The 25,453-nt window shown below is 36.1% G+C and overlaps 3 protein-coding genes across 3 annotated transcripts; 2 read left to right on the forward strand and 1 right to left on the reverse strand.

The window, feature by feature from the left end:
• The first annotated feature begins 847 nt into the window (after positions 1-847).
• LOC131602504 (uncharacterized) lies at positions 848-5,488 on the forward strand. Its single transcript, XM_058874634.1, has 7 exons — positions 848-1,197; positions 1,289-1,365; positions 1,467-1,601; positions 3,109-3,163; positions 3,425-3,512; positions 4,775-4,873; positions 5,073-5,488. Exons 1-7 carry the CDS (start codon positions 893-895, stop codon positions 5,169-5,171), a joined length of 858 nt encoding a protein of 285 aa, XP_058730617.1. The 5' UTR covers positions 848-892; the 3' UTR covers positions 5,172-5,488.
• A 10,289-nt stretch (positions 5,489-15,777) lies between these two features.
• Positions 15,778-21,081, forward strand: LOC131602505 (DNA-damage-repair/toleration protein DRT111, chloroplastic-like). Its single transcript, XM_058874635.1, has 2 exons — positions 15,778-16,847; positions 20,502-21,081. The coding sequence occupies exons 1-2, from the start codon at positions 15,987-15,989 to the stop codon at positions 20,796-20,798; spliced, it is 1,158 nt and encodes a 385-aa protein (XP_058730618.1). The 5' UTR covers positions 15,778-15,986; the 3' UTR covers positions 20,799-21,081.
• A 269-nt stretch (positions 21,082-21,350) lies between these two features.
• On the reverse strand, positions 21,351-23,294 carry LOC131602506 (B3 domain-containing protein Os04g0386900-like). Its single transcript, XM_058874636.1, has 3 exons — positions 23,201-23,294; positions 22,321-22,473; positions 21,351-21,877 (listed from the first exon to the last, which is right to left on the reverse strand). Exons 2-3 carry the CDS (start codon positions 22,408-22,410, stop codon positions 21,539-21,541), a joined length of 429 nt encoding a protein of 142 aa, XP_058730619.1. The 5' UTR covers positions 22,411-22,473; positions 23,201-23,294; the 3' UTR covers positions 21,351-21,538.
• Between the last annotated feature and the right edge of the window lie 2,159 nt (positions 23,295-25,453).

Consider the following 25,453-nt stretch of genomic DNA (forward strand, 5'->3'; position numbering starts at 1 on the left):
CTTTTAGTGCATGTTTGGTTTGGATTTTGGAATGACGAAAAGCAATTCTAGAGATGTAGAATTGATTCGGTGTGATTTTAAGATGTTTAGTTAAACAAAAGTAGAATTGATTATATCTCCATAATTGATTATACTTAAAGTTGAAATTTGTAGCTTCTGCCTCCAGAATTGATTCTGGATGATTTTTACACTGAAATTTATTGATCAACTCACTTTTAAATAAATGTATCCAAACATAACTCAATTTTGATAAAATCAATTCTACCAAACTCAATTATAATGAAATCAATTCTACTAAACTCAATTATGATAAAATCAATTTTTTTACTATGAGTGTGTTTGTTTCAAGATTGGTAAAAATATTTTCAGGAATAAGACTATGGGAATTCAATATTCCTATGTTTGATTCAAGTTTTAAAAAATTATTCCAAGGAACTTTTTATTCGAAGGAATCTTATTTACACATGATTCTTTTATTTTTATTTCAAAGTTTAAAGGGTGGGAATAAAATATTCCCATAGAAATAAGTTCAACCAACTATAATTTCCCACTACAAAATCATATTTTTTATTATTTTATTTTAAATTAAACAAATTTACAATTACTCCTAAAAAACCTTAATTTAAATCAAACACATAAGTGATAATAATAATCCCTGAAACAATAATCCTGAAAAATATTATTCTAAAAAATATAATTTAAAACCTTAAAACATACGCACCCTTTTTTTTCTTTTCAAATTTTCACTTCACATCCAAACAATTAGTTTTTCAAAATCCATCGGTAAAAAAACCGCCGCACGTTTTATATGCGCTACCGTGGCAAAATATATAAGCAAAAAAATGTCTTTATAATAATCCAATTATTATTGTTATCCATCTACACTGCTACAATGGAGGGAACCTTACTCCCCCTCTCTTCTCCTTCAACCTCATCTTCCAAACTCAACCACCGTTTTTGTCTCCCTTCTTCCCTACTCAACCACCACCGTTACTCTCACTTCCCCAAATTCCTTCCCAAACCAAAAATCGACACCGCAACTTCACTACATCTCCCTCTTCGATGCTCTCTCCGTGGCTCCACTCTCGCACTTGACCGAGACCAAGCTTCCGTCTCCGGAACACCTGATAGCGGTTTGCCTAAAGTTGACAAAACCGGCCGGTTTTGTAGTCCCAGAGCCGCCAGAGAACTTTCTCTGTAACCTCATTTCAATGTTATATTATATTACAGTTTCACAATCTAGTGAATTTGAAATGTTGACTTTGTTATTTTTTGTTTTGTTTTTTAGGTCTATAATTTATGCGTCTTGCTTGGAGGGTTTGGACCCGGTTCGGTTGTTTGAGAAAAGGATGAACGAGCGCCGAGGTAACTAACCAACGGTTCACCGTTGCTTTTGAATGTGGTTGTTGATTATGGTTTGTATTGTATTGAAAATTGAAGTGAATGTGTTTGTTTGTTTGTTATAGAGATTGGATATGAATTCAATAAGGAAAAGTTGTTGGAGTATAATCACATGATATTTGGAGGGCCACCGGTTGTTGTTGAAACTGATGAAGAAGAAAATGAACTTCTAAGGAACATTGAACTCGAGGCTGCAATTGGTAATGAATAATATGTACATATATCATATGTTTATGTTATTATTGACAGCTTAGAACTTATGATTTCTAGCGTCTCGATTAGTAGTTTTTGTAGGTTGTACTTTTTATATGTTCTTTGCATACTTTCATGATTGATAAATATGACTGGTTGATTTGATTTGCTGGTCAAATTGCAATTTAATCGGTATTTGGAAATGAAAGTCGGTAATTTCTTTATTTATAGTGTTTCATTTGCTAATAGGATTGAAGCTAGAAAGTAAGCTTTAGTTGGAGAATTTATTGACTTTTTGTGATAGTTCTAACTTTGATTATGTAGCATGTCAAAATTGATAAGACTCTGGAGTGTGGTAGGAAACCATAGTTGTGCTGTAGCTTATGCAGTCTGATACACGCCATATACAGCCCAGATTAAAATCATTTTACACCGTTATCCAATCAATATTAGATATTTTTCGTTTTTGTCATACCAGTTAATGTTTTAGTTACATTAAAATTAAAGAAGCCCCAAAGTTAATTCCATAACTACTTGGTTCTACTGTATTTCTGGTCCTCCCACAGCCCTCCCTTTCCAATGCGTCATTTTTCACCGCCTTGCTCTTCGCTGTGTTTATTTTTATCACCTCTCTCACTGCTGTACACAATCACAATGTGTCAACTTTGTTCCCTAAATTACAATTTTTTTCTTCTTCCATTTCTTACACGCTTAATAGCCAGGTGTAAGTTGTTACGGCTGCATAATCACTAGTTAGGGACATATGCTGGGATGTGAGAACAAGGATGACGATGAACTGCGTGAGGGATTAGCCAATTAGGGTTTTTCGATCTGTTTTAATTTTAATTTTAATTTAAATTCAATTAAAATATGTTATACCGATATGGTATTGAATTCCTTTAACAGCACCCTGATATTACAGTTGCATCATATGACATGCTCTTCATTTTAAAACCTTGCATACAAATGAAACATCGAGCTTTTTACTTTAGTATCCATGAGAACAGAAATTTATAGAGTTTTACCTTGGTTGTCACTGCAGAAGTTTGGAGATTTAGCAATTTAATGTTCTGTTATCATTTATGGCCTTCATATTTATCGGACATTATCTGTTACTGATCAAAACTTATAGGACTGCAGTATTATTATATATCTTAGGTATTTAAATTTGGTGCAGTCTTCCTTATTATGTCCAACTATTTCATGACAGAAGTCGGTGTGTTGTCATGTGTATGTTTGTGTTATCAAATATCCGCATTTATGACACTTTGGCGGATATACATTGCGGTTTTTGGGCTTGCGACAATGGTAAATACCGGCCTTTGCAGGGTTTTCCGCCATAATCCGCTATAACGGCACCGCTGATCGTCTGGTATAACGGGGTTTTGGCTCTCCGCCATGACCTCCATCTGCCATGGACAATCCGTATATAGATTTGTATTGGTTGTAAAATATTTATGATCTGCTCAGTTTACAAATTCCTTTTGTAACATGTAATGTTCTGTTGCATTTCAGAAGAAGAAGTCCTTGCAGCTCCCCCAAAGCTGGTTTATAGCAGACTGATTTTGAGGTATATGTAAACCCTTTACATGTAAATTATAATGCATGCATCAGACATATAGTTGTAGCTAAAGCTTGTCATTTTTCCTCAAACACTGCATGAGCGAGTGTCCTCGTGTGTGTGAGTTTGTTTTTTTTCGTTTTTGAATTGACAATTGTTAGTCACTAGATGTTAGAAATGTTAGTGGGGAAAGTTGAACCCACAACACCTCATTCTTATTCCAACCCGTGTGAGGGAAGCTAATATTCTAGCATTGTGCCATATCTGCAGGTTTACCAGGAAACTATTGGTTGCTGTCCGGGATAGATGGGACAGTCATGTCCCTGTTATTAATAAAGTTATCCCACCAAATTGGCAGGTACAAGAAATGTATTAGCTTTTGTACAAAATTTACATCTCCCCCTTGCATCTCTAACAAAAGGAGCCATAGATTGTCTAAGCTCTATAATGACCACTTTGGCCATATTTTTGTCCAAGCTTTATAATGACCACTTTGGCCATATTTTTGTTCCAAGCTTTATGATGACCACCCTGGTTTTAAATTGCGGTTGCGGCTATTGTATTGCAGATTGCGGTCGTTACGGCGTGAATTTATTTTTTATCAACAAAAAATAGTATACTTTAATATTTATTTTATGTTTCACAATGTCTTCCATTTCCTCTATAAATCTTCATATATTTCATTAATAATTCGCCATCACTTCGAATCTCTCGAATCTTTTTAATTTAAGGTATAAATAGGAAAGAAGGTAGACTAAGTAATTTTTGCAAACAATGCATAAACCATTGCATGCTGACGCAGTCTGATGCGGGCTGATGCAGTTGTTGCAGTGTTATGATGCGGTTTTTAGTGTGATTTGCCGTCACACTGCAATTGCGGCCTGATGCGGATGCGGACACAACCGCAACCGCAATATTGCGGCCGCATCACGTGATGCGGTCCGCAATTTAAACCATGATGACCACTTTGGCCATATTTTTGTCCAAGCTTTATAATGACCACTTTGGCCATATTTTTGTCCAAGCTTTATAATGACTCCTTTAAGATGTTCTCTGCAGAAAAGAAATTCCTAATACCTCATTATTATGCACACACAAAAAAAAAGATTGTATCAAATATTTGCACCAGTTGTCTATTTATTGTCCTAACAAAACCAAACAATCTAGTATGGTAACCTTATTCTATACTAGAAGTGGAATGAGATAATCCAAAATAGGATGTAATTCCTAAGTAACAAAGAAAAACAAATCAAAAACCTTAATTATTGATTGGTTTGGGTTGATTCTGTTTGAAATAGCAGCATTGAGTGTTTTGTTGGATATATTGGGATAAGTTAATGTTGGGAATATCAATTTTAACAAGTGATTGGAGTTAATATAACATTAAAATTGAGAATCATACTAAATATCAATACATGTAATGATAGCAAATTGTTTGTACATATTTCTTAACTATTTGGCCTTTTCAAAATATTCAACCAAGCTCCGCCGCTGCATGTAACTGTTTATTTCTGTTTAATCCCTTGCATACACACTCACACGTATTATAATGATAATTCATGAATAACCCATTGTTTGCTAATAGCCTTTGTATGCATGTTTTTTGTTGATACACTCCAGAATGAACCAGCAGGAAAGATTTTAGAACTTTCTATTCTTCACCTGGCGATGTCTGAAATAGCCATGCTCGACACCAGACACCAAATTGTCATTAATGAGGTAAGTCTTAATTTTTTAGTTCAACATACAACATCATTTTTTTTCTACTATCAGAAAAAAACTTAATATCACGTGTATCACCAATAACACTGAAATGATAGCTGCTATTAAGGGACTTGGTAAATGATACTAGCATATTGCATATACATTCATACACTTTCACAAGAATAAAAACTTAATATAATATATTGTTTTGAAGGCGGTGGATCTGGCTAAACGGTTCTGTGATGGAGCAGCCCCTCGTATCATTAATGGCTGTTTGCGTACATTTTACCGAGAACTGGAGCTCAAAAAATAGGGTTTAGTCGATCTGAATGTACATTATTTGTATGTTTGTTATTGCTCTGGGTTGTTGAAAATATTAGTAGATTTAAGGAATGTCCCCATTGGTGGTCTGATAACTTAGAGTTAGACCTATGTTGAACCATTATAATTTATAGGTACATCAGGATTCTCTCCCTTTTATCCTATCATGTTTTCTCTAGTTATTACTTAACACATTCTTACCCTTAAACAATCTTCTTCCCTTTTTTCATATTTCACAAATATCAGAGTTTGAATTTTATTGTCACCGTGACGATCTTGTTGACATATAATATGTAAGTGTTCTTTGAATCTTAAAACTTTCTCTAATATTGACGAGTCTCTGAGAAAAAACTTGGTTAAACCATTTTGCCAGCAAAAAAAAAAAGTTGTAAAGAACCTTAACAAAATAATTTAGCAATTCTAAAAAAAGTTTACCTATTGGTGGAATAATTATGATTCAGATTTGTTTGTAGCAATTCTATTTTAGCTAATAGTCTATAATGTGTTATAGCACAAACGTATTAAGATTACGTATCATGTACAGTTCTATCCATACTTGTTAATTAGCATAGAAAGAACTTAAAGAATGAGTTTCAAGAGAGAACTTATGGCTTCTCTCAGTAACTGAGTCAATTTGTATTTCTCAGTATGTTGTAAAAATATTACAAAAGAATGGTTATATATTAATATTCTAAAAGAAATGGTTAGCCTTTAACGAGAGGTTTTATCCTGCCATCCCCCAATTTTGACTGGGCACTCTTTCCACACCTCTATGTTTTTACCATATTAGCCATGTATAATATTATAGATCATTTCACAAAAAGTATTGAAACAATTCAATATTTTTTTTTAAAAACTATTAGACATTTCATAGACACTATCAGATATTACTATTGATGACAAGTTTTTTTTTTTTACCGCATTTTAAAGATTTTTTTCAATTTTTTCATGATTTTTTACCTCATGTGTGAAGAATTCCAGTAAAAATGCAAAGTTTTTTTTCCGCATTTTTGGAAAAATTTGATAAATATTCATGTGTTCAACCGGATTTTTTGAAAAATTTAGTAAAATGCATAAATGTTTAAGAATTTTTCAAAAAATTCGGTAGAAGAGCATACGTTATATTGGACATTTAAAAAAATCTGGTAAAAATTTACATTTTTTTATGGATTTCTCCAAACATGCAAAAGTTCATAATTTTTCAATTTTTTTTTGAATAATCCGATAGATTAAAAATATTTGTTTTATTTTTGCAATGAAGATCGGAGGCACAAATGGTATGATTGTTGATTGAGAGCGTGATAAAGATGTTGTTGTGAGGGCTCGAGAGAGGGGAGGTGTCGTAGAGGACTTGCATCTCCGGGTAGGGAGAGTAGCATCAACCAGTTCTCATAGGAGGCAGCTGGCTGACCATGTTCAATTTCGTGCACCTCACACTATCCGACGTATAGGGTTTAGATCTGCTTCTGGATGACGAGAGATGATGAGGATGAGCCATTTGATGTTCAGGCACCAGTTTAGGATGATGTGCAAATGGTGGCAGAGACAGATGTGCCTCATCACGAGAAAACAAAGATGCCCATACTTTTGACATGGCGGAGGTGCCCCATTCTTCTGAGGCAGAACAACAACTACTGTAGAAGTTACTCCGGAGACAATTATTAAGGCGCTTATTTCGTATACGGCTACTGAGGCGCTAGCTACTGATGATATGGAGGTTACTCCTCATGTTGATACATATGTCAGCGCTCCCATGAGACATATGTCACTGCTCATGCTTCGACAAACTGTTTGTATACATAGATGAATGGTTTCCTGGTGGGCCTAGTGACTGTTCTAATCTCACAGGATATGCAGATCATATGGCTTTTAGATTATGTCGGGGAGAGGTATGTATATGATATGTCGATAATGTGACTTTATTTATTATTGATACTTTGAAATTAACTAATAATATTTTTACTTTGTTTGTTATACGACCATATTCCGCTTAAGGTACCCCCATGGGTAAAAGGTGAAGAAGTTCTCTGATGTCATGATGCCACCGGAGGTGAAGGCGATAGCTGATTGTGTTCGACTTGTGTCCTTCTTCACCAAAACATCTTGTATAGTCCATGTTGTTTTGCATGATGCATCCATCCAAAAGGAACAAAATGAATAATTATATCATTATAGAAAGCAACAACACAATTGGTAATCTTTAGGAAAATCTATAGGAAAAAATCTCACACGATTGGTATGAGAAAGCTTACATCAGGTATGGTAACCATTTCATAGAGAGGTTTCAGAGGCGTAATGTATGTGTAGCGTGAACCTGAAGTGTATTGAGAAGATTGAGAAGAACATTGAGTCAAAGACATATCAGTTCCTTCAACCGATCTTGCTTCAGTAATTGTTTTGATGGTATCTGGTAGGTTGATGTTAGAAGAAAAATAGCTATATACTTGATTATAAGTTGGAGTAAGAAAACTTGCAAAGATTATTGATTTAACCTGTCAATAAAAGTTGTTATTTATGAGAGTTGTTGATTCAAAATCAACTTTGTTCCACTCTAAACATTTGAAATAGTTAAACCATATTAACTTGAAAGATAAACATTGTAAGGGATAAATAACTGTTGTTAAACCTTATAAAGTGATATAATATGTGACTATCTTTAGACTCCTTAATTTTGGCATGTTTCAGAATAACAATGTAAGGCAACGATGGAACACAGGTGTTGAATCCAGCTAAAAATTCTCAGCATATGCTCCCTAAAGAGTACAAGTAATGTTGTTAATGTTGTAACCAAATATATAAATGAGTAAATGTTGAATGAAGGAAAAACACAAAAGAAAGTGAAATAATGTACTACTCTTCATCACTCAGGGTAAAAGTGGTAGGTAGTTTCTTAGCACCACAATGAGTTTTGACAGGAGCAACTCCATGAGCAACTCATATGATATCTGAATACAATATATAAGTTAAACCATTATAAAGGAAGGATAAATAATAAAGATTAAAAAATGTCATTGTATAGTTGTAAGGGCCAGAATGAGATCTAAAAGTCCCATGTTCATGAACAACTCCAACGATGTATGGAAACAATACACAAGTAAAACCATGCGTACCAAAGGAAAACAAACTAAAATAAAATATGATGAACAAAAGTAATTTAAAGATCTTACCAAGTAATAAATCATGACAATATTTTCCATTGTTGATTTCAGAAAATCTTTTGAAATTAAACTTATAGAGGGGTGTTGTGAAAAACAATGTCAAGAACAAAATATAAAAGAGAATTAGGGGAGATAAGAAGAACAAGGAAGAAGAAGAACACAAGAATTGGTTATAACTGCTATTCTTTTACTTTCTCTTAAAACAAGATTACAAGTTTACAAGAATAACAAATAACCTCTCTCACCCTAAATTAGGATTTGCAGCTTAGCAATGATGAGAGACTAGTATGCTATTTATAAGAAAATCTAACATACTAACTAATGGGCTTTTGCCACAAGGCCCATTACACAAGCCAACTTAATAAACAAGCTAACTTAACAAATTAAGGTTTAAACACTAAAACCTAATTTAACATGCTAACAACCCTAGCATCTTCGACACAAGCATGTGAACAACCTTCGACTTTATGCTTAATCCTGTCGAACCAAGAATCTACCCTTCGACCATACTAGAGTTCGATCCAATATCTAACAAGTCTCCACCTTGGACCTAACTCTACAACGTCAAGGGAACAAACTAGCTTTCTTCATGCAGCTTTATCAACTGCATACAGTGGAAAAACTTGCAACTCGGCAATGTCTTGGTGATCATATCAGCAGCATTGTCTTCAGTTGAAACCTTTAGCACTTGGACTTCTCTATGCTCGATTACTCCTCTGACGAAATGCAGCCTCACATCAATGTGCTTAATTCGCTCATGATAGGCTGGATTCTTCGACAGGTGTATTGCACTTTGACTATCACATTTAACCGTGATACCTCGACCTTGAACTTTCAGCTCCTTCGCAAAACCTTCAAGCCACAATGCTTCTTTCACAGCTTCAATTAGGGCAATATACTCCGCTTCAGTGGTTGATAGAGCAACAACCTTCTGAAGTGTTGCTTTCCAACTAATTGCAGTGCCAAACATAGTGAAAACATATCCAGAAATAGATTTTCTGGAATCCATACAACCTGCATAATCAGAGTCGACATATCCTTCTATTACTGCTTTACTATCTTCACCCAAGGCTCCACCATAAATTAGGAATCTATTCAGAGACCCATTTATGTACCTTAAAATCCACTTCAATGCTTGCCAGTGAGCCTTTCCAGGGTTCGCCATGTACTTGCTTACAAGACTTACTGCATATGCTATGTCGGGTCTAGTACAGACCATAGCATACATCAAAGAACCAACTATATTAGCATACGGGATGCTATTCATATAGGCTCTTTCGACATCAGAACTGGGACACTGATCAATACTCAGCTTGAATTGAGGGTTTGTTGGAGTCACAACTGGCTTCGAATTCGACATACCAAAATTTTTGAGAATCTTCCGTAGATATGCCTCTTGAGATAAGCATAACTTCGACTTCTTTCTATCTCTTCGAATGTCAATTCCAAGAATCCTGGAAGCAGCTCCCAGATCCTTCATATCGAACTCCTTATTTAGTTCAGCCTTCACCCTCGTCACATCTTCAACATTGTTGCTTGCTATGAGAATATCATCTACATAAAGCAACAAAATAACAAATGAATTACCAGGTCGAAATCTGAAGTAAACGCAGTGGTCGAACTGGCTTCTAATGAAACTTATGCGTGCCATGAACTTGTGGAATCTCCTATTCCACTGTCGAGGAGATTGTTTCAGCCCATATAAAGATCTCTTTAACTTGCACACACAATCTTCCTTCCCCTTTTCGACATACCCTTCAAGTTGCCTCATCAGGATCGTTTAATCTAGATCACCATACAAGAACGTAGTCTTCACATCCATTTGTTCCAGTTCAAGATCGAACTGTGCCACCATGGCAAGCAACATTCGAATGGACCTATGCTTCACAACAGGAGAAAACACATCATTGAATCGACACCTTCTTTCTGAGTGAAACCCCTTGCAACTAACCTTGCCTTGTATCTTTTCGACGTCACTCCTTCAATTCCTTCCTTAACTTTGAAAATCCATTTACAGTTGACTAACCTTGTCCCATCAAGTTTCTTGATCAGTTCCCAAGTATGATTATCATGAAGAGATTTCATCTCATCATCCATGGCCTTCAGCCATTCAGTCTTATTTCGACTCCTCATAACTTCCTTATAGTCTATGGGTTCTTCGTCTAGAACCTCACTTGTAGAGATCAAGGCATAAGCTATAAGATCTGCATACCCAAGTCTCTGAGGTGCCTTGATGACTCTTCTCGATCTATCTCTCGATAATAGGTAGTCATCGTCAGTTTCCTCAACTTCTTCAGCATCTTCTACTTCTTCTTCGACTTCATCAGGGATATGTAATTCAACATCAACATGCCCCACCTCAACAGGAATCTCTACCTGTTCCAGCTTTTCGTCAAATGTTTCTGCATTTTGACCAACATCAGTTTTCTTAAAAGCCATTTCAGCTTCATTAAAAACTACATCTCGACTGGTGATGCACCTCCTGTGACTTGACTCTAGGCACCATAGCTTATAAGCTTTGACTCCTTTAGGGTATCCCATGAACATGCATTTCAGAGCTCTAGGTTCGACCTTGTCTTGCCTAATGTGAGCATAGGCTACGCAGCCAAATAGTCTCAATTTGTCGAGATCTGGTGGATGTCCTGACCAAACTTCTTCAGGTGTCTTCATATCTAACGCTGTCGAAGGACATCTGTTTATCAGATATGTTGCTGTCGAAACAGCCTCAGCCCAGGGCACCTTCTTTAGTCCAGCACTAGTCAACATGCATCTGACTCTCTCCAAAATAGTTCGATTAAACCTTTCAGCCAAACCATTTTGCTGTGGAGTACCTGCAGTAGTTCTGTGCCTTGCAATACCAGAGGCAGCACAAAAACTGTCGAATGCCTCATTGCAAAATTCAAGGCCATTGTCGGTTCTCAACCTCCTGACCTTTCTGCCAGTCTGATTTTCAACCAGAGTCTTCCAACTTTTGAAATTCTCAAAAGTTTCATCCTTAGTCTTCTAGATGAATACCCATAATTTTCTGGAATAATCATCTACTATGGATAGAAAATACCTTGCTCCTGAATGTGATGGACACCTTGCAGGCCCCCAAAGATCAGCATGGATGTAATCAAGGGATCCATGTGTTCTTTGTTTGCCTTTGTTGAACTTCACTCTGCAAGATTTTCCAAGTACACAGGGTTCACAAAACTTCAGCTTTTCGACTTTGTCTCCACCAAGCATATTTTGTTTCCCTAATTCGACCAGACCCCTTTCACTGACATGGCCCAATATCATGTGCCAGATTTCTGTCTTCGACAAAGGTTTCGTAGATGCAACATTTGTCGAACCACTTACAACTTCAGCCTCAAGGGTATACAAACCTTGTTTCTTCACGCCTCTCAAAACTTCCTTCGAACCCTTCATGACTCTTAGGATACTTTTCTCTCCTTGGAAAACATATCCTTTCTTGTCAAATTCACCAAGAGAAAGTAGATTTATCTTCAAATCAGGAACATACCTGACTTCAGTCAACAACCTTATTGACTCGTCATGGAGTTTGAACCTCACAGATCCAACACCTGCAATCTTACAAGCCTTGTTGTTTCCCAGCAATACTGATCCACCATCTTGATCACATAATTTCTCGAACAAGTCTTTGTTTGGAGTCATGTGGCAAGTGCAACCTGAATCCATAATCCACTCTCTTCTCGAGTCACTGCTTGAAACCACAAGAGCATCATATGATTCGAAATCATCTTGAACAATGGCTGCATTGCCATTATCCTTACCTCCATGATCTTTCAGGCGTTCAGGGCACACCTTTCTTGGGTGACCCTCCTTCTTACAATGATAGCATCGAATGCCAGATGCTTCGCCACTGTAAGACTTCGAATGGCTTTTGCCTTTCTTCTTGTAAAACTTACCATCCTTTCGTAAGAGTTTTCCTTTAACGGCCAAACCTTCGCCAACAGTCGAAGGTTTATGCTCCTTTCGTTCGTTCAAGTCCTTTGAATACAGGGCTGATTGAACTTCTTCAAAGGACAGGGACTCCCTTCCATACAGGAGAGTTTCTTTGAAGTGAGCATGTGATCGAGGCAAAGCACACAATAGTAACAGCGCTTAATCTTCATCATCGATCTTTACATCAATATTTTCAAGATCAAGAATCAGCTTGTTGAACATATCCAACTGCTCAGCTAACACTTTGTCTTCAACCATCTTGAATGAATACAAAGCTTGCTTCAGGTAGAGTCGATTTACCAGTGATTTGGTCATATACAAACTTTCAAGTTTCGTCCATAACCTTGATGCCGTCATCTCCTTTGATACCTGTCGTAGAACCTTATCACCAAGGCTCAACAAAATTGCGTTGTGTGCTTTCTCGATCATAGTTGTCTTCTCCGCCGCCGTTAATGCAGCATTCATGGCTGCCTCTCCCTTCAACACTTCCAAACAACCCTGCTGAACCAGTAGGGCTTTCATCTTCAAGCGCCACAGACCGAAATCATTCACTCTGGTGAACTTTTCAATCTCATACTTTGTTGAAGGCATCTTCTCCACGCTCACCGCACCAATTTGTTGTGAAAAACGATGTCAAGAACAAAATATAAAAGGGAATTAGGGGAGATAAGGAGAACAAGGAAGAAGAAGAACACAAAAATTGGTTATAACTGCTATTCTTTTACTTTCTCTTAAAACAAGATTACAAGTTTACAAGAATAACAAATAACCTCTCTCACCCTAAATTAGGATTTGCAGCTTAGCAATGATGAGAGACTAGTATGCTATTTATAATAAAACCTAACATACTAACTAATGGGCTTTTGCCACAAGGCCCATTACACAAGCCAACTTAATAAACAAGCTAACTTAATAAATTAGGGTTTAAACACTAAAACCTAATTTAACATGCTAACAACCGTAGCATCTTCGACACAAGCATGTGAACAACCTTCGACTTCATGCTTAATCCTGTCGAACCAAGAAGCTACCCTTCGACCATACTAGAGTACAAGTAATGTTGTTAATGTTGTAACAAAATATATAAATCAGTAAATGTTGAATGAAGGAAAAACACATAAGAAAGTGAAATAATGTACTACTCTTCATCACTCAGGGTAAAAGTGGTAGGTAGTTTCTTAGCACCACAATGAGTTTTGACAGGAGCAACTCCATGAGCAACTCATATGATGTCCGAATACAATATATAAGTTAAACCATTATAAAGGAAGGATAAATAATAAAGATTAAAAAATGTCATTGTATAGTTGTAAGGGCCAGAATGAGATCTAAAAATCCCATGTTCATGAACAACTCCAATGATGTATGGAAACAATACACAAGTAAAACCATGCGTAACAAAGGAAGACAAACTAAAATAAAATATGATGAACAAAAGTAATTTAAAGATCTTACCAAGTAATAAATCATGACAATATTTTCCATTGTTGATTTCAGAAAATCTTTTGAGGTTAAACTTATAGAGGGGAATATAGGAAAGTTTGTGGGAGTGACTTTAGAACCTCCATCACCTTCTATGAAGAGAAGTTTAAAATGACGATCACATGACTTTAGTGTAAAATATTTGTTTTGAACCTTGAAGTTCCACATAAGATATGAAGATAATTCTGTCAAAATAGGTTTCCAAAGTGGACAAAGTTCTTATAGGACAACAATTTGTGTCTTGCCTCCCTATGCATAAATAAGAAAAATGTTGTTAGTTTTAGAATCTTTAAGAAAGAAAATGAAAGAACCGTAACATATTGTTAGTTATGATACATGTTTATCCAGTATTATAACCTCGATATGTTCAGGTTTTGAAGGTTGTGTGACAGGCCAAAGATCTTATATACGAACACCAAGTTTCCATAGATCTTTTGAATCATTAATGTCCTTGATTGAATCAACTAGCCTTGCCATTGAACCTGTTTTAAAGTAACAGATAAAAACAATAAGAAAAATAAACGTGTTAGCAAGATCAGGGTGAAAAGTAAAAGGAAAGGAGTAAGATGAAAGTTTAAATGTTTGTTTAACTTCGAATAAGACATGCAAATAAAATACAATTGACAACCCACAAAAATCATAAGATTATTGGTGAAAAAGAATGGAAAAAGATCTTTCTTACCAAATAGACCTGGATTTTTTCCTTAAAAGTATCAGTGAAGGCGAATTGAAGTGATTCTTCACCTCAAATATGATTCAAAAACCATAAAATTAAAAGATTGTTGATGAAAATTTCGGTGGAAAAGTGATTTTCAGCTAAAAGACCTAAAACCCTTACTAAACAAAAGGTACGAAGGTGAATGAAGTGCAAAAGACACATGCATTAAGAATATAGTTCATAATCTGCAAAAACACATAACATTGTTGTCCTAAAAATACACATGCAAAACAAACGAAAGTTCAACAACGATAAAAAACAAAACTTTCTGAGAGAAAAAAGTTGGAAAAGATGATAGTTCATATAAAATTTGTTTTCGTTTACAAATGTAAGACTGAAAAGTGATCAAAGTTGTAAACAAACATGCAATAGAAAATAAACGTCAGAAACCCTAAAAAAGAAAACTTTGTTGGTTAATAATTTGAAGTTAAAACTATCCATTCAATCTCATGAGAAATCATTGAAAATAACAATTTGTTACAAACTGAAGCTGACTTCGTTGATAAACATGAGGTCGTTAATGATTAAATCTAAAACTGTTTAGCAACAATTCAAAAAAGATAAAATAAGAATGGAAAAAGTTAAAGATGAAATAAAGCTTTTCCATTCAACCTCACCCGATGAGGAGAGAAGGCTGAGAAATAGTGAAGAGTATGTGAGGAAAGAGAAAATGAAGTGAGATCCGGTGTAAGTGATATAAAACTTTTACCTGAAATAAAATTTTAATAATAAAAATAAGGTTTTGGTGCAAAATGACCAAAACACCATGTTTTTTAATAGGTGAGTACATTGGTATTAATCAATATATCTTAATTTTAAAAAAATTTATCCAAATAATCCACTTTTTTAAATAAATATCCAAACAAACCTACTTTTTCATATATTTTCCAAACTAACCCACTTTAAAACAAAAAAATTCTCACACTGCCAATCCAATTTACAATAGCGTACAACACATAAGAGAAGTTTCAATTTAATTGGCCATAGTGTATATACATATATACACTATCTTTTTTATATATTTGTACACTATCATCAATTGAATCGATGACTTGTCTTATGTGTTATACACTATCGTGAATTGGATTGACCACTTCTTTTTATTTCTTTTTATTTGAGATTTTTTTCAAAATGAATTAGTTTGGGAAATACTTAGAAACATGGGTTAGTTTGCATATTTATTTGGATAATTTTTTTTATATATATTTTATACAAAAATATTTTTTTTTACATAAAATATTCATTTCATGCTATGAATATGAAATTAAAAAAAAAATAAAATTATAAACCTAGCTTAAAAAAAAAAAAAATCAAAATCATAAACCTCTAGCATGAAATGATGAAGAAGGAACAATCGAGCCGTCGCGACAGTCGTTGATTTTGTGGTAGCTACCGATAGCCGTAGGTAGTGTCTGCGTTTTGCTCCGTCCTATTAACCCCTAATCCAAAACGCAGTGTTTTGATATTGTCGTTGTCTTCGGGTTTGGTTCCGAGCTTCAAAATGCTGGGTGGGTTATACGGCGACCTACCTCCACCTTCTTCCGCCGAAGAAGACAAACCCACCACCAATGTCTGGTCCAGCAGCACCAAAATGGCCCCCGCCACTCTCCGTAAACCCTCCTCTATTTTCACTCCTCCTCATACTCTTCTCAGATCCCAAAACAAACCTAAAATCTCCAATTCCAAAACGATTCTCTCCACGGCGCCGACGATACTCGCTCCGGCGGTGGACGAGGTGGTGCAGCCGGCTCTGGTGGGTGTGCAGTCGACGGTGTTGGAAGAGTATGATCCAGCAAGGCCTAATGACTATGAAGAGTATCGGAGGGAGAAGAAGAGGAAGGCTAGGGAAGCGGAGATGATGAGGGAGCTGGAGAGACGGCGGGAGGAGGAGGAAGAGAGGGAGAGAGAAAGGGAAAGAGAGAGAAAAAAAGAAAGAGAAAGAGATAGGGATAGGGATAGAGATAGGGATCAGGGTGATTCGAGATTGAATATTTCAGGTGAGGAAGCGTGGAGGAGGCGTGTGGGGATGAGTGCTGGTGGAAGTGGAGGGGGGCCGCCGAGGTCGCCGTCTCCGCCGGGTAATGTGGATGGGTTTACTATTGGAAAGTCTGAGACGGGAGGGTTGGGGGTTGGTGCTGGTGGGCAGATGACTGCTGCTCAGAGGATGATGGCGAAGATGGGGTGGAAAGAAGGGCAGGGGCTTGGGAAGCAGGAGCAAGGGATTACTACTCCTTTGATGGCTAAGAAAACGGATAGACGGGCCGGGGTTATTGTCAATGCTAGTGACAGTAAGTCTGATAAGAAAGTTAAGAGTGTTAACATCAATGGGGTTCCTACCAGAGTGATGCTACTTCGAAATATGGTATGTGGATTTTTGCTTGTTAATTGCTGGTTTGATTTCAGTGCTTATGTGCTTGTTAATGATGTTGAGACTTTGAGTTACTTGATAGTTTGTGATACGAGCTTATTCTTTACTTGATAGTGTTCACCTGCATTGTTTTGATGGGGACTTTTAAGAATAGTATACATTTTGTTGTTTGTGATGCAATGTATTTGGTTTCTGCGTGCTGTGGAGTTTTAATTTGAAATTAGTAAATTTTAATTGAACTATTGTTCTTTGATTATTTGGAGTCTGATGTGGCCTTATGATGTTTTGGCTTGGTGATTACTGGACGTGAATTCAATTATTTATGATTTTGTCTTTTAACTTAATAAGCTATGATCAACTTATATCATTTTCCTTATTAAAATGAATACATGATCCTTTTTAATAGGTTTTCACTATGCCAATCATTATGTTTTCTCAGTTTTAAGTCGTCTTAGTAATAGTGAGTGACTACTCCTTTAGTATAATTTTGAAGATACATATTAAAATTAAATATATGTTTACCTTTTATATAAGAAGAAAGGAGGGCCAAGTGAGCTGGCCTCTGTTAAGTTAGGTACATTGTTGTCCATGGTGGAGAGCCAAAATCCCGCCATACCGGATGCTTTGTGGCACCGTTGTAGCAGATCATGGCGGTAAAACCCACAATATTTGCCGATATTTACCAATGCGGCAAGCCCAAAAACTGCCATGTTTATATGCCATAGCGCCACAATTGCAGGTATTTGATAATACTGGTTAGGCATTGTTTGTAGAAACTTGAAAGTGTTGAAGAAGCTCATCTAACACAGTATTAGAAGTAGTAGTGTATAAAGAGGAGGAGAATGTAATTGAGTGATCTTAGTTGGTCAGTTAGTTTGTGGTGACTGACCATAGCATAGGCTTGATTTCTGAGCAACTTTCTTAATCATATTGTTTCTTAAGTCACAGTTCCCATTGCTAATGACTTGGCTTCTACACTTAATCTGTGTGCCACCTTTTGCTTCTTATTGTCCGCAGTATCAGATTTTCCAGAAATGAGAGCGTGCCCAATCACCATTTGTATAATGGCATATCTCCATATTTTTCTCATCCATATGACTTATCTACAAAGTACACACTCATTGGAAAATTTAGCCTGACTTCTATAAGATCAATGATGTTATATGAACAAATCTAAGGAAGTGAAGTGTGTGTGAAAAAGAGTAGAAATAACTGTTGTAAAGATGAGAATAGATGAACAGACATGCATGACAAGATACAATATGATGAAGAATGAACATGTGACTAAAAGTTGGGGTAACAAATTTCAAGGATATAAGTAAATGTACACGATAGATACTGGTCCAGAGAATATAGAAACGATGAAAGAATAGGTTAGAGAAAGAACGAGTACAGTCAGTTGTTCCTTTCAGTATTTTGAGACCCGGAAATCTTTCCTTCTAAAACCAATCCTAACAAGACATAAAACCCCTTATCTTCTCTCCCTTCTCTTTGTAGCCTATCCCTGCCATCCCTGTTAGAATTGTAACCAACGGTTTCCATGACGCCTAACAAACTGGCTCATTGGGTGTACCTGACCATACCCCACCCTGAAATTTTCCCCTTTTGGAGAGTACTCCTCCCCCCATGATCATGCAGCAATCTCTCACTTTCTCCTTCCTTTGAAATTTTCTCCATCAATATCTCATGGATTTTCATTCCTGCAAACACGGGCTCGACTATATTTCTCATAACTATAAATATTACCCCTACTCGACCCTCTCCTGTAATGATACCTCAGAAAATCTCCATTGGGTTCTTGCCATAATGACTTGACTAGATGGTGTGAATTCTTTATTTCCATACTCATGTATTTCTCTTGGATGAGGGATAACTTCTGTTCAAAATTCCTCAGCTGCTGTCTATACATTTCTTACCTTTGTCAGGTACCCTATTAGGGGAAAGAGGCTTTGTTGTGGGCACCTTATTCTTCCCACAAATCTCTAGACATAATCCATAATTTCAGCCAAATACTTTGCTGCTGGTGTAATTTCAAGTCTGCTCTAATCTCTTTTATTCCTTTCAAGAAAATTCCGGTGTCTCGCTGGGTCTGTACCTCACAGGAACCAGCATACTCTCTTACTCTTCAAGAACCACTTGTTCCAAGCCCAACAACAATTCATAGGGATTTTGCATAATGGAGGAGGGAAACCTCCTAATTACTGCTGCTCCCAATTCTGACCATGAGGGGTTCCGATTTCTGAGAACATAAATCCCACCACCAAAACTAGTCCAAGGGCCAATCATCATGGCCACCCTAATTGCTTGTACATTTCATTATCAGACACCCTTTCCATTTTAGCCAAACATCCATATGCATCTCCCCTGAGAATGCCTCTTTTGCCTCTGCTTCCCAATTTCCTCTTGTTCAGAGGAGATTCAGAAGGGGCATTTAGTTTCCCCCCCTCACTTCATTACATGATTGAGGATGTCATCTCCATAAATTTTAACAAATGGGCCAGTGATAGGAAACAGCATGAATACTGACAGTCAGAAGCTATAAAGATTCATATTTATATACCATGTACACAGACACATAATTTTATAGTTTAGTTTAGATGGAAGGGTATCTTTGGAAGTACAATCATTTTCACAACAAACAAGCATGCTTCCATGTTGCAGGCTCCATTCTTTCTACTGTCAATAAATTTTGAAATATGATAGGAACCCAAATTGGAGTCCGAACGAATTCCCCAAAACTGGACATAATTGATAAATCAAATGAATATTTCGTTGAATATTTTTCTGGTATTATCATTGAATGGAAATAATGGGAATGAACATGATGATAACCTTGCACTTAAGGTTACTCCAACAGTATGCACAATTGATATTTTTTCAGTTCCTTTTTCGTAGTTCTGAAATTCTTTTTCACTTTTTAGGAGATTTTATGGAGGGATAAGTCCCTTTTATCTTTGTGCCTGCATTGTAATGGTTGATAAATATTTGCTGACACACTTAATATCTCATGTCTGCTGTAAACTGTTTAGTTTAGGCACAGGGTTAGAATGCACTATTTTTCGTCATTTGTGTGTTATTAATGCTGACGTTGATCACAATTCACAAAGCAATAGGTCAGATTTAGTTCTTTATCTGAAGTTGCCTTTGTTTGACATTTTGATCAACAGAAGAAATTTACTTAAAGAGAGGAGGGGCGATGAGCAGTCTTTCCTAAGAAGGAAAATATAATACAACCCCCCACTCCCTCTCCTGCTCAAAAACCTTAAACAAGTCTTTTGACGTGACCCTCTATAAAGAGCTTTCCAATCCCGAAAATTGGAATGCTCAATGCTACATTAATCTTTTTCTCTTTCAATCAAATTTTACTTCTTGTTGGGTTTAGCTGAAAGTAATGCAATATTTGTGAATTCCATCACATATTTAGTATTGAGCAGAGATAGATCATAAAAAACCGATGCTCTGTATACTGGAACCTTAGTCTCCAGAATCCCTGATGAACTTGATTTAGTACACGTGTGCTCTGCATGCTTTGAGTCCTTGCTGTTAATTAATGTCATTAAAAGCTCAACAGTGATTGTATTAGTTCATCTTAAAATGATGTTTAATTTGTTATATTTAAGCATGACTCATTGTTGCTTTGTTTTGAAGGTGGGGCCTGGTGAGGTAGATGATGAGCTGGAAGATGAGGTAGGATCAGAATGCGCCAAGTATGGAACAGTAACCCGAGTTCTGATATTTGAGATAACAGAGCCAAATTTTCCCACCGACGAAGCAGTAAGAATCTTTGTGCAGTTTGAGAGATCCGAAGAAACAACTAAAGCGCTTGTTGACCTTGATGGTCGATACTTTGGAGGTAGAATAGTGCGTGCCACATTTTATGATGAGGATAAGTTTAGCAAGAATGAGTTAGCTCCTATGCCTGGAGAAATTCCTGGATTCACCTAGAAGAACAGATAGCGTCTGATTTTCGTCAAGTTGTTCTTAGTGATTACATTGAAGACTTGAAATTGGAGTTTAATATTCCATTACATGATATTTAAGCTTTTGATTAAGTTCCAATCTTGGTCTAAATGTGTCTGTAACTGTGACTAAGGGTTGTTGCTTAGGGAATTATTGTGATCTCCACACTGAAAATTCCTTACTTGAACTAATGTAGCCACTGTACATTGTTGAACTTGAACGTTTCTTTATATTATAATCACTTTGAGATTGAGATACCATCAAATAAGCTGTCACCACATTAATTGAAGGAAAATTTGTACTTAATAGTGTGTTTGTGGTTATATTACAAATCCATCCAGGATACTTGCACTCCTGGTCCTATCTCAGACTAATGTTTGAAAGTAAGAAGTTGAATTTGAACTAGACTGTCAATAGTGGTGGTGTGAATAAAATGAATAAAATGTCTCGCAACCACGATGTTAATCAAAGCCATTCTGTGCAAATCAAGAAAATAGCATTAAGAGTTAACCACCAAATTAATCTTAAAACAATATGTTTCTCTGATTGATAAAATCCACTGGCATTTAACTAGCAAATTGGCATGGAGAGCTGTACTAGTAGTACATAACTTCACTATTCCTAATCCTAACACCAAAATATATGCTCTAACCATTCCACAACAAAAGTATCTTGCAACCATGAACCTTCCCACAAAGGTAGGTGGTATTCAAGCCAGTAGAGTACTACTCGATGACATATGGCGAATCACTCTCACCGGTACCAGACAATTCGGATCTGAAAATCGGCTCTTCTTCACACTCATCAATTCCTGGAAATCCGCCTCTAAGAATTTGAACTTCAAAAACGATTTTCTCCTCACTGTTTTCCATGAGCTCAAAAACGCACGCGTCTCCGATCTTCAAATTATTATCTTTAACAAAGTTTCTCCAGCCAGTAGTATCAAACTGCTTGAATTTGTTTTGCCCATTATAAGTCATGTCCCAGCTCTTACCACGACAGTTGAGAACAGTAGGAATTGTTGCGTCATAAGGAAGTTTTTGGCACATTTTGCCACTCGGCACCTATATACACAAACAATACAAATTCAAATGATTTTTCTATGTTCTTTTCCAAAAAGTTTATTAACTGATAATATAAGAATTACTAGTTTTACAGAATATAAATATAGATTGCCTACACAAACATGAATCTGTCTTGTATACTAAAACATGCTCAAGATTTCAATGAACATAGTAAGGAAATGAGTCTCTTCTATGATACAGACATTTGGTTTCGAAGCACAAAACCAAATGTGCTCAAATTTATTGGCCACAAAACTGTCATCTAAATATAAGATCTATCTTGTGTCTAGCCAATGGAATTGATTCAAATGAGAAGAAATCAATCATAAATGTAGAAATTAGTTGGACAAAGTATTGAATCAACAAAGCAAATGATAGCATTGTTCTGCTCAAAGCATGACAGTATATGATTTCTCCTCTTGTAAAATCGAGTAGGAAATTACCAGTACATTTCGAGGGCTAACGTGTGATTTTGCAATAACCACATGAAAGTATGGCTTTCCTGAAAGCGGCTTGATTTCATCCCTTGACATTTTGTTGCAGGAGCGGAAGGTGGTGGTAAAGGGGCTTGATTTTCTGCTGCAACTTAACAGATACTAAAAACAAATGCGAAGTTAGTGACAGACAGACGCGTAGATGAAAATTCATCTTGATGATAAACAAAGAACGAGGGCTGCAAAACCTACGCTATAAGAATGATGCAAGGTGATGCAAGTAAGATATATAATTTCCACTCCATTATGCAGTAACTAGTAACTTCTACAGATTTTAATTTCCATACATAAACTTCCAATTTCATTTCAGCGTAGAAATTAAGTGACACTAATGATCATTTTACAACGGTTTATGAGAAATTTCGAACTCAGTACCTTGAGGTTACAAGACTAAACTCTCACTACTAAGTTAGAACCTCAAGTATAACTTCCAAAATCACTGGTTTAACTTGTTCCTTTTTTTTTTACTGATTCTCTATGATTGAATCTATCTCCAATTTTTGTGAATTTTTTATATAAAATCATAGGTAAATTTTTTCTACTTCACTACTTAATAAAATCAAATATTTTGGTGAAAGTTGTTTAGCATTTTTAGAAATCAGAAGTTGAAATTGTAGCCAGTATAATAACAGAAACAAGACATGCAAATACTGTAATTAGTAGCTGATGTGATAATAGGCATGCAATAAGTATTTGTCAGAATTATATGTGTATAAAAAGAGAGAGGAAAAAAAACTAATAAAATATAGCAAAAATAGAATGCATGAAGATAAGTGAGGAAGAACACACAGCTAAAAATATTATGGTAAAAACTGAATAAGAAGATTACCTCTTTTAGCGCTTCACTTTGAAGAAGACACCAAGAGAGTGGAGAGAAACTAGAGGTCTTGTGGGTACCACTCCCAATCTATTTTGGCAAGCAGTAAAATGAAAACACAACTATAGATAGATACTCCATTTCTTTTTTTAATGACAACGGTTGCCTAAATGAAATATTGATTTAATTTAGAGAAAATGGGTCATGCACTGCCAATCACAACCATGTATCTAATTTTTCCACATTTTTATTTTAAAAAAAATTTAATGACATGGCACACTCCTTATTTTTTATTGGATGACAGTGTAAAACTATTTTACACTGTCAGTGCATATTCATTAAACCCTTTAATTTATGTACATATTCAATTTAATCACAGTGAAAATTTTCCAATTATTATTTTTTTTAAATTGAAGGAGAATAATAATATACTTTAATTTTTGAGTTTAAAATATAAGTAAAAAAAAAAAAAAAAGGTAAGTTTTTGAATCAATGACTCATCGTTGAAAGATAACATTAGTTGAATTTGTAAAGCCTATGAAATAGGTGATAAAATGAGTTGAGTATTTGTTTTGGGCCAGCCATAGTCTTAAAGAATAAAGTCCAATTATGATGTACAATTTGTAATATTCATTCAACCTCCAAACAACTAGGTTCGACTTTGCCAAAAGTAGGACACTTGAGCCCAACTACTAGTGCATTACCCGTGTTCGATCTGATCAAATGAGTCCCTAAATCTCATGTCGGGTTAAACGATAATAATTTTAACTGTCTATCGTATATAAGCCCAACAATGCATCATTTCAAGTATTATCTCACTCTTACTCTCAAACTACATATTTGTGACTTTACTTGCTCGAGCGTTAAAGTGTTAACCTTACAAGTTCTCTCTACTTCATCGTACATGATGTTCTCGTTATCTCATCGATATAGCTCATTCTATCAACACTTTTTTTTCTCGTTCCACCACAAAATAATGACGTCGTTAATTTGAATGATTGTTAATTCCTTTAAATTCTCATGAAAACCACAGTCTCTTCATCGCTCATCTGCTTCAACTGGTTTTCTTTCTACTATAGTGTTTGGTCAATCTTACATAAACCAAGGCAACATACAAGTACACTCGAATAACTGCCCAACGTAACTTCATCATCGTTGCTGCGATGGTTAATGCTCTAATCCCGCGAGAGAATTTTCACTTTCTTCAACGGCGACAACCGATCCAGTCCTAGTGACTTATCCTTCCGTTCCAACTCCTCATAATCCAGTTCCTCCAACTATCAGCCATAGCACGTTCCAAATCCTTTCAACTTTTCAATCTTCTCAAGAGTTGCTACAAGGTTAAACCTTCAAACAACCTCCTTAGCAACCATCGATCCATAAACAAGAAATACTCTAAACCGTCTAACAACTTCAAGTCAACCTATGCATGCAAGGAGCGAACGAGCTACTCAATATTCTCTACAACTTAGTACAACAACATAAGTCACATTTCTTTCCGAAACGCTCCTCAAGATTAAAAAAAACCTAAAATACACTCCTTCCAAAGGCCACTCCCTGCATGAAACGACATTGCACGATAATTGTGGAGCCACATCATAATCGATTCTCGTAAATATCGCCTCTCTAGGCCAGGAAACTCTTAGGTCTCCTTATATTCTTCGGTATCAAGAACACTGATATTTTCTACATGATTTTGGAAGAAGAGTCAACAGTAATACTCCCCCAAGAGCACGTAAATCCTCACTAATCGCCACCACACCATTCTTAGAGGGAAGACATACATCACGACAAAAGACAAAATCTTGACTAAAGAAGGTATTCTTATTTAAGGTGTATCCTCGACATTCATATCCCAAAGTCCCTCGAAAACCCCCTAAGTTAGATAGGTACAACAAGATTGGAGATCCAAAAAAGCACATCAAACACATGGGTATCATCCTTGCTTATCACCACGCTCGAGGCGCGGTGAAGGGTAACCTGTTCGTTCCGACCCTCAAAGGAGCTGCTGTGACATGGTTTAAGACCCTACATGCCGGTCACATAAACTCCTAGGAGTAGCTCTGAAATTCTTTTACCGCCTAATTCAATACCCAAAAATGGCAAATCACGACAAAATTCATCCTCAGCGAAATTCAACAAAAGAAAAAGGAAACCCTATAGGAATACATAGGTGGATTTACCAAGGTGGTCGTAGAGGTGGGAGGAACTGATGATGGAATGAAATGTTGGAAATTCAAGAAAGGACTAAGGGAAGATTGTACG

The sequence above is a fragment of the Vicia villosa genome, linkage group LG5 (genome assembly GCF_029867415.1).
Source record: "Vicia villosa cultivar HV-30 ecotype Madison, WI linkage group LG5, Vvil1.0, whole genome shotgun sequence".
Taxonomy (NCBI): Eukaryota; Viridiplantae; Streptophyta; class Magnoliopsida; order Fabales; family Fabaceae; genus Vicia; species Vicia villosa.